This window comes from Mastomys coucha, unplaced genomic scaffold (assembly GCF_008632895.1).
Source record: "Mastomys coucha isolate ucsf_1 unplaced genomic scaffold, UCSF_Mcou_1 pScaffold14, whole genome shotgun sequence".
In the NCBI taxonomy this organism is placed as follows: Eukaryota; Metazoa; Chordata; class Mammalia; order Rodentia; family Muridae; genus Mastomys; species Mastomys coucha.
This window is the reverse complement of record NW_022196896.1, coordinates 43208251-43217654: the sequence shown is the minus strand read 5'-3', so window position 1 is coordinate 43217654 and position 9404 is coordinate 43208251. Positions and strand designations below refer to the sequence as shown.

General features: G+C 37.2%; 1 protein-coding gene across 15 annotated transcripts in view; it reads left to right on the top strand.

Annotated features, from left to right (window-relative positions):
• Eya1 (EYA transcriptional coactivator and phosphatase 1) overlaps window positions 1-9404 on the top strand; it is a 311134-nt gene that overhangs the window by 219422 nt on the left and 82308 nt on the right. For all 15 annotated transcript variants that reach the window (XM_031366906.1, XM_031366904.1, XM_031366911.1 and 12 more), the window contains 2 exons: window positions 2155-2237; window positions 2641-2827. In XM_031366906.1, coding sequence (XP_031222766.1) covers window positions 2155-2237; window positions 2641-2827 — 270 coding nt within the window. The remainder of the gene's footprint in view (window positions 1-2154; window positions 2238-2640; window positions 2828-9404) is intronic.

The window sequence follows — 9404 nt, the reverse complement described above, 5'->3', positions numbered from 1 at the left end:
GAAATCCCAATGATGCTGAGACTGTAGGCAAAGATGGGAGGACCCTTTGGCTTGAAATCCCAATGATGTTGAGACTGTAGGCAAAGATGGGAGGACCCTTTGGCTTGCTCCACAACTAGCTTGATCTATGTGGCAAAGTTCTGCAGACCCTGCCTCCCTCCGAAAGTTGGAAAGTGAATGAGGAATGACAGTCAGGGTTGTCCTCTGACTTGGCATGCTAGTACCTCCCCAAAATAACACCCCTACAGCTATGTGTTCTGACTGTTAAGCCAATATTTAAATGTATAGTAAATAAATAGTTGGAGAAGCAACCATTGTGTGTTAGTCGTGAATCTATTTGTAAGCAATGAGCCATTGAGGACTCTCCTTAATCTGCTTACACATTTGCTGTAATGTAAATGAGTGTGCTGTTTAGCACACTCATTTGCCACACAATTTTATTCTTTCAAAAATTGCTTTTTTGAAAAAAAATCCTAGAAACAATATAAACTCTGAGTACAAAATTTAGAAATCGATATTGGCTCCATGAACTAATTTATTGTGTGTGTGTCTGTGTGTGTGTGTGTGTGTGTGTGAGGTGAATGTGAACCATAGCATAAATGAGATTAAAAAGACAACTTGCCTAAGGCGGGTCTGTCTTCTACCATGTGGTCCTTGGGACTGAACTCTGATCATCAGGCTTGGCAGCAAGTACCTTTCCCTGCTGAGTCATCTCTTCAGTCCAGTTTTTGTACTTCTTAACATTTTCACGTTTTCAATGTATTTATTTAAAAATAAGATAATTAAATGCATTTTTGTTGGTTTAGTTTGTGCTTTTATAAAATAATATGAAAAAAAGTTCATGTCAGCAGCACCACTAACAGTCTGTCCTCCATTTCAGAGCAGTACCCTTGAAGGGCTGGGCTCCTCTGCTTTGATGTTGAGAGCAGTGAGGAAGCATCTGTGCTAACGAACTCCCTAAATAAATGCCTTATTTGTCCCTAGAGTAAATTCTTAGCAGTAAAATTCTGTGTTGTCTGGTACATAAAGATGTACCATGTGGCAGTGTACTTCAGTGTATAGCACATCTTTAAAAACACACAGTTGTTCATTTCTGAGCTTAATCATTTTAGAAGTGCTTGCTAGTTAGACGATTAGACCATCAAAAGACTATTGTGTTTTTATCTGGCACAGCTCAACAGTAGTGTAAGGAATGACGTAAGGGAGGGACTTGGATATGTGGGTGCACAGCACCTACTATTTGTTGTTGAACATTTGTTGAACAATGTGGACACCCAGTGTTGCTGTCAGCCGCACCTGTGGCAGTAAATCTTCCCCTTTAATCTTCTTTGTATTAAGAATTTCAAGTGCTGCCATTTATTCTCCTGTGAAATAAAACAATGAGAGCTTTCTCAAAGGCCTGTTATAGTGGCCTCATAAATAAGGACATCAGGGGACATTATAGCTCCTTAGAAGAGCTGCACAGCTCCTGAGCAAGCTCATATAATATGACAACTTTATTCTATTTTAAGGAAGAGGAATGGACATTTATTAAAACTGTCTAAGGGAAGAGAGTGGAAAGGGCTCTAGGGAAGAAATGCTCCACTTATATTTTGCATATTTTACATAAAGACATGAAAACTGGTGTGTTTTATAGACTAAAATGGAAAACTTATTGGCTGGTATTTTTGGACAAATGTATACCTTTGATGTTAGGATTTTTTCTGAATTACTCATGCACTCTGAAACTTAAACTTCTTTACTACACTATAGTACAATTAAAATGGTCATCCATCTTTGTAAATATTTAATTTTTAGTGTATGTTTGTGTGTGTGTGTGTGTGTGTGTGTGTGTGTGTGTGTGTGTGTGCGCGCGCGCGCATGAATGTAACTACTAGAGGAGAGCAGAAAATTCTTCTGACCCCCTGAAGCTGCAGTTATCTGATGTGGGTGCTGGGAACTGGTTATGGGTACTTGGAAAGAGCAACAAGTGCTTAACCACTGGGCCATTTCTCTATCACCTAAAATTGTCAGCTATTTTAGGGAAGTAAATGTTTTTCCTGACAGTGGATTCCAGTGCAGCAGTCAGAGCTGGCTTCACCCGAGTCACGTGGGAATGATACTTCCCCAGCTGACTGGGTATGTCACTGAGAAACTCTTTCTGCTCTCTTTCAGGGAGTAGTTTTACCACATCATCAGGATTATATGCAGGAAATAATTCACTCACCAATTCCTCCGGATTCAACAGTTCACAGCAGGTAATTTAATTAGGCAATTCAACTTCTGAAACTTTTAAAAATACAACATGATTTTATTACATAAAGGAAGAATTGTTCATGTTAAAATGTGAGTGGGTACTTTCTTAATCTTTTTAGACATTATTTTTTTCTTTATACAACCTCTGTAGCCATCATTTCTGGTGAGTCTTATGGTTTTCAGATGGGGTTCCTTTTTCTGTACCACGGCATAGAATGAAAGCTCTGAAGAGCGTCTGCATCCTTGCCTAAACTATTTGCAAGCCTGAGCTCATGAGTGGATATGTACTTGCTTATATGAGTTCAGGAAAGACACAGGAACACAAGCATTTATGACTTTCCTTTGCAGTGTAGGAAATGAACAGCAGCCTTTAACAGACCGTTCTCCTGTGCTTTGATTTGATAGGACTATCCGTCTTATCCCGGCTTTGGCCAGGGTCAGTACGCACAGTATTATAACAGCTCACCGTATCCTGCACACTACATGACAAGCAGTAACACCAGCCCAACTACACCGTCCACCAATGCCACTTACCAACTCCAGGAACCACCTTCTGGCGTCACAAGTCAGGCGGTCACAGACCCCACAGCAGGTAATCATGTGTTCTGCTTAGTCCTGGCTGGAATCTTAGTACTTAATTGCATTTTCTGAGGTCATAAGCTCATGCAGTAGGTTGAACCATTTTGGCTAGTTTTGATAAACACTTAACTATATTAAACTACACAGTTGTGGGATGTACCACTGTTATTGCTATTTAGTCATTGGGAAGAATTGATATAAGGTATGTGAACTTGTCAAAAGCATGAGAGATTTTATTTATTTGATAATTTCTTATTTTTCAGGATATGGTATATATAGCACATAGCCTTTAGACATATATTTAAAAATAACTACTTGTTATTAATAACTAATAACTAATGGAAGAATACCATACCACATTTGGAATATGAAAATAAATTACTCTATTTATAATTTACCATTTCTGTTCATTATGCAATGTTTTCTACCCCAGCACTACATTGCTGAGAAATGAAAAGGAAAATGCCAGATAACAGCAAAGGGAAATTGTGCCAACCAACAAGTCAGTTCTATTCTTCCCTACTCCAGACACACGGTGAATTTGTTAACAGTGTATCCAGTGTAGGCAGGTTTCCGACTTCTGCCCAAGGCCCAGCAAACAAGTGCTTCTCCATGCATGGATCTATTCCTAACTTGTGCCTTTTTAGTTTCTTTCTCCCACTGATTTGCTCTTTGTGGGACAAAACACCCCCAAGTATTATATCCATAATTCCCTCAGTTAATCTCCTATGTCTTGCATTTTCTCTGCAACTTCACCCTATTATCCTAACTTTAAAGCGGTTAGCCATCATTTCATGGATTCAGAGCTTCTTTCTGTTGCCTATTCCCAGAAGTAGAAGTATTGCTGCCAGTCACCTTAAACAATGCTGTGCACAGTGGCCCAGCGTCCTGACATAATTTTAGCATGTCAGTTTCAGTTGTTTGTCTTAAAACATGGAAACAGACTTTGCCTAACAAATACTAACTAATCTAAATCTTAACTATGGTATATTTATAACTATTAACAGATACCACCAAATCCTCTACATTTTTGGACACAAAAATACACCACATAGAAAACAATAAAAAATCATAATTTTCAAAATGTATATATGATTTTACTTTAAGAGTGGACAATACATTGTAGCTTTCATAAGGAAAAATATTGGTGGCATATATACTCAATTTAATTTCACTTATTTAATGTCTATAGGATATAATTGATCTAAGGAGTAAATAATATTTTTAAATGTCTTAAATGTTCATAGTTTCTCACTAAAATGAATGTTTATGAGTTGGTCTTTTTTAAGTTCCACAGTCAGAAATTATTGAAAAAGCTTCCAAAGGATCCCAACACTAAGTTTGGGGAAGTAACTTGTCTTTCTTTTCACTGTGAATGAAAGAGAAACTTTGATGGTAAAATTTATGAACTCATTAAATGAAAGAATTCGAATAATTTTTAAATATTATCTGATGCAAAGTTATAATGCGTTTTGGTAGAAATCATGAAACAATTTTTCACATGACTACTATTTTGCATTCTCACCAACAATATTCCAGTTGCTCCACATTAGTCGGCACTTCATGTAGAAATGTTGGATATTTTGTCCAATCTCACTGCTGTGGAGCCTTGTTTGAATTTGCTCTTTCCTAGTGATACATTGAACAAACCTTGTATGTCTTCTTTGCTCAGGTGTCTCTGAGAAATACTGTTGTCTACTTTAAAATCAGGTCGTTCTCTTAATGTTTCAATAATTCTGTTTATATTTTGCCCTCAAGCCTCATGGCACACACATATTTCTCGGACATGGGTTTCTAGTAACAGGATTTATCGCAGAGGAAGTTTCACTTTGAATGAAATTTACCTTATTAGGTTTTTTTGTGAATCACACGTTTGATAGTGTATTAAAAAATCATCCCCAAACTCAAGATGATTAAGAGTGTCTCCCTTGCTATTGCCTGAGTAGTTCAGAGCTCCGCATTTTATGTTTAAGTGTGGTTTTATGCGCTGAATTTGGTTTTGTGCAAGATGTAGGTGAGGCTGTAGATCCCTTCTTTTCTACACAAGGAGCTTCAGTTGTTCTGGAACCACTATGAAGAGGTTTTTATCCATTATGTTGCAACTTCTCCTTTGTCACATTATCAATTGCCCATTCTCATGTGCATTTCTGAGCTCCATATTTGATTCCTCTTCTATGATGATTACCTCTCCAGTATGTTATCTTGACCACTGTAGCACACAGTAAGTCCTCAAGTCAGAAAAGACCTGTGATTTTACTTTTCTCTGAAATGATGTTTCCTTTTCAAAACTTTTTGCCTCATCCGAACATTGAAATCACATTCATAAATGATTGATAAAGTAAATGTCTAGAACAGTGGTTCTCAACCTTGCTGATGCTGTGAGCCTATAATACAGCTCCTCCCAATTATAACTCATAACTGTACTTATGCTACTCTTATGAATTGTAACAACAATATCTATGTTTTTCAACAGTCTTAGGCAACCCCCGTGAAAGGGTCATTTGACCCCCATAGGGGCTGCAACCCATAGGCTGAGACACACTGGTCTAGAATTTCACCTATAATTCAGTGGAATTCCTAGATCAATTTGCTAACAAGCTGGCATCTTGACAATGCTGAAGTTTTCTATCCATGAGCCTAGAATATCTTGTGTTTCTTTCACGTGAGTGTTATACTTTTCCTCATATAGTTCTTGTAAATGTCTGCAGCTTCTCTCTCTCCCCCATTGTTCTCTCTCCCTCTCTCCTGCTGATGTAAATGAGGGTGGTAAGAAAGCAATAATCTTATTTCTGTTACTCTTTATGTTTTAACTGTGTTATGTTCACTAATTTCAGACGTTTTTCCTCTCCCATCTTTAGCACTGACTAGGAAGACTGTTGTCATTTGTAAACAAAGAGTTACTTCTCCCACCACAAATGCATCTCTGGGTTTGCTTTTGATCAGCTAGGTTTCCCAGTGTAGTGTTGAAAAGGAGTGGGAGAGGAGTTCTCTTTTTCCTGTCCTTATTCTAGAGAGGAAGTGTATAGTTTTCCATTCTTTCTGTATGAGATTAACCATATCATTTACAATATATATACTTGTATTAATTTGTGAAGAATTGTATACATTATATTCTGGTCATATTAGCTCAGTTAACTCCTCTTCCTAACTCAACCCATAGTCAACTTCCACCTCTTCCAGAACCAACTACATGTCTAATTTTTTTCTTTTTCTTTTTAAAAATAATCCATTGGCTCCAATTTGTGCTGTCTGTGTACTCCTGGCTGTAGGGCCATCCAGTGGAATGTGAACATTGTCCCTATCTTTAAATGGCCTTTATCAAGAAAAGAACCTTCACTCTGATCCTCCTTCATCCCGAGTGAAGCTATTGTATTTTGTGGAGTGCTTGCTCCACATCTGTTGAAATATGTGTAACTTTTCTTCTTTAGCATGGTGATGTGACAGATTGCATTCATTTCATTTTCCAATTCTGACCAGCCTTGCATAGCTTCAATAAATCCCACTTGGTCATAGCATATGGTCCTTTGTGTGCATTCTTGGACTCAGTTGCTGATGCTTTCCTGAGAATCTTCACATTTGTATTCATGGGAGATTCTTGTCTACAGTTTTTGTATCCTGAGAAGCTCTTGTCTGGTTTTAGTATTAGCATAATGCTGGCCTCATTGCCTAAGCTGGGAAGCCTTCCCTCTGCATGTGCTTTCTCGACAAGTACAAAGAATTCAAATAGTTTGCCCATATGGCTCTAGGGATTTCTCTTTGGACCTGTGATTAGTTCATATACATGTGGGTCTGTTTAAATTATCTCCTTTATGAGAGGTTCAGCAAGTTATTTCTCTCAAGCAAAAGGTTCATTTCACCTACTCTACCTTATAAGATTATGTTTTATTCTGTTTAGGTTTTTTATTTCTTTGAGACATGTAGCTCCAGCTGGCCTCAAACTCTTGACACTTGCCTTATCCTCAAGTGTTATAACTATAGACATATGTGTTCTTGACTTATGAAAAGTTTTATTGTCATTTAAATACTTGTAGAATTTTCAGTGGTATCTTTCTTTCATTTGCAGTATTAGCAACCTGCACCTCTCCTTTTTTACCATGGTTAGTCTGACTGTGCTACCAAATCATTAACTGACCTTATTTTAGAAAAGGGAAGGCTGTTTTGATTTTTCTTCTCATTATTATTATTATTATTATTATTATTATTATTATTATTTTATTTCATTAACTTTTTTTGGTGATTTTTTTTGTGTGTTTCTGGCTTCAGTCTCTCTGTTTTCCTTGCTAGGATGACTGATTTCTAGCCTTCTTCAGACTTGGATTTCCGAGCACCACAAAATTTTACAGTTTCTGTTTTTAATTTACTCCATATATGTTTACATAATTATCACTCCCATTGAAATCCTTTCTTTCAGTGAATTTATAGAAAGTAAAATCTGAGAATTTTAATGGTATACAATACTTACAGTAACCAAACCATGATCATTCAACTATTTTTCTCTTCTTAATTAAATGGCTTTGTATCATTAGAAGGGTATTTATAAAAATTAGAATTGTACTATCTATTAAAAAAAAGTTGAACCAAAATCAGCTCTGTAGTTTCCTGTGCAATTCCAGACATGAAACAGTATCAAAATTAAATCATGATTTTGTTAACTTTAAAATGATAGACTGCTTTTGTTTTTAATTTTCTTTTTTTGAAAAAAATAACTCAATTTCTTTCAGTTTAAAATATATAAAGATGGAAAAGAAATTTGAAGATCTCTTATCTTTTGCTAATACTAATACGCCATCTCTTAGGCTTTGGGATATAAATTATAGTCTTATACCAAACCCTTAAATTAACATAATCAAATGTGCCTATTCAAAAGAACACATAAAAACAATTTAGCAAATTGAAAGCATTATCACAAAGGGATTTTTAAAATAAACTGACTTTTCTTAAGGAAGAACCTGAGCCCCAAGCCATTTATATATACGCCTCTCTGGTCCCTGCCAAGGCACATGAAACTAGAGCAAAGGACTTGAAAAAAGGGATGGATCTTGTGCAGAGCTCAGAACTCTGTGCTCTTGTAGGGCCTGCGTGTGACAGAATGAGAAACAGAACTGCCAGGCATCTCCCCTAAACCAAGGAGAGGCGGTCCAGTGTGACCGTGTGTGTGTGTGTGTGTGTGTGTGTGTGTGTGTGTGTGTGTGTGTGTACATATATATACCACACGAATCATATAGATATAATTTGCAACCCAGCAACTATTCTTGATTAAGTCATTTGCCTTGAAAACGTATATTTAGTCCCAAATCTCTCAGAACAGTTCCTACTAAATATGTCAACTATTATCTTCAGAATAATACAGAATCAAATGTACTCAAGTGCAGTTCAGGGCTTACAGTTTTAAGTTCATTATTATACACAGCCTTGCAATGTACCTTGAGGTCAATTCTATTTGTCCCCATCTTACAGGTTTGCCTAACTTGTTTTTGATGAGTTACCAAAAGTCAGAATGTATTAGAGTCAGTTTTGGTACAATGGATCCTAAAGGCACATAGCTGTTTAATGTTCAATAAAAATCAGGTAGTAAGATAATTTTGTGGCTGAATTCTTAGGAAAAGTTTCTATACTTGTCGTTTTGTTTTAACTATTATAAAGCAAATCAGAGCGACAGAAATGGGTGTGTGGTGAAAAACACATTTGAAGTTAATGTGAAATAAAAGCTAATTGCTTATTTATTAAGAGCAAATTTTAGTATTAACAGCATAAGAAACATAAATTCCTGCCCCACTAAAATTGGCCCAATTCTCCCGTTGCTTCTTGCTGACTGCTTGGAGAAGAGTTAGCAGCTAAGGTGATGTGCAGAGCCTGGCCAACATTAAATTTCAAGTGACAGAGGAAAAATCAGTGTAAGAGGGAATTCAATATGCATGGGAAACCGCTTGTTCCCTCTGCCTCTCTGGTCCCTGCCAAGGCACAAGAAACTAGAGCAAAGGACTTGACAGAAGGGATGGATCTTGTGCAGAGCTCAGAACTCTGTGCTCCCGCAGGAACTCCATGTGACAGAATGAGAAACGAAACTGCCAGGCATCTCCCCTTAAACTTAGGAGACCACGCTTGCTTGGGAGTGTGACCATGCTTGGGGGTGCTCACTGTAGAAATGAGACTGAGGTTTGCAATAGCAGCCCACTCCTCACATGCTGGCCATGCCTTGAATGATTGGAAAACCTGCAGGCCATTGTTGCTCATTTTCACAGATGCCTGTAGATGCTGGAGAAGTTTGTAATTTGTTCAGCTCAAGAATAAACCATTTCAGTGAAACAAACTCCACTAACATTTTGGAAACACTTGTCAGCAAAACAAATGTTTGTATCTAAAATAGCCAGGCTATTAAGATGTGAGAAAGGGAAACAGATGTTTATTGGGGTCGTTGGCTTCGTGCGTCTCGATGGCATTTCTTTTCCTCCTTCCTGCTTCCCCAGAATACATGTAGTGTTGCCTTGGTGGGACTATAAACTACATGCAAATAAAGTCCACTTTTTGTTTTATGATGTCAAAATATAATAAAGATGGGTTTTGTCACTTGCAAATTTTGCACTTCGTGT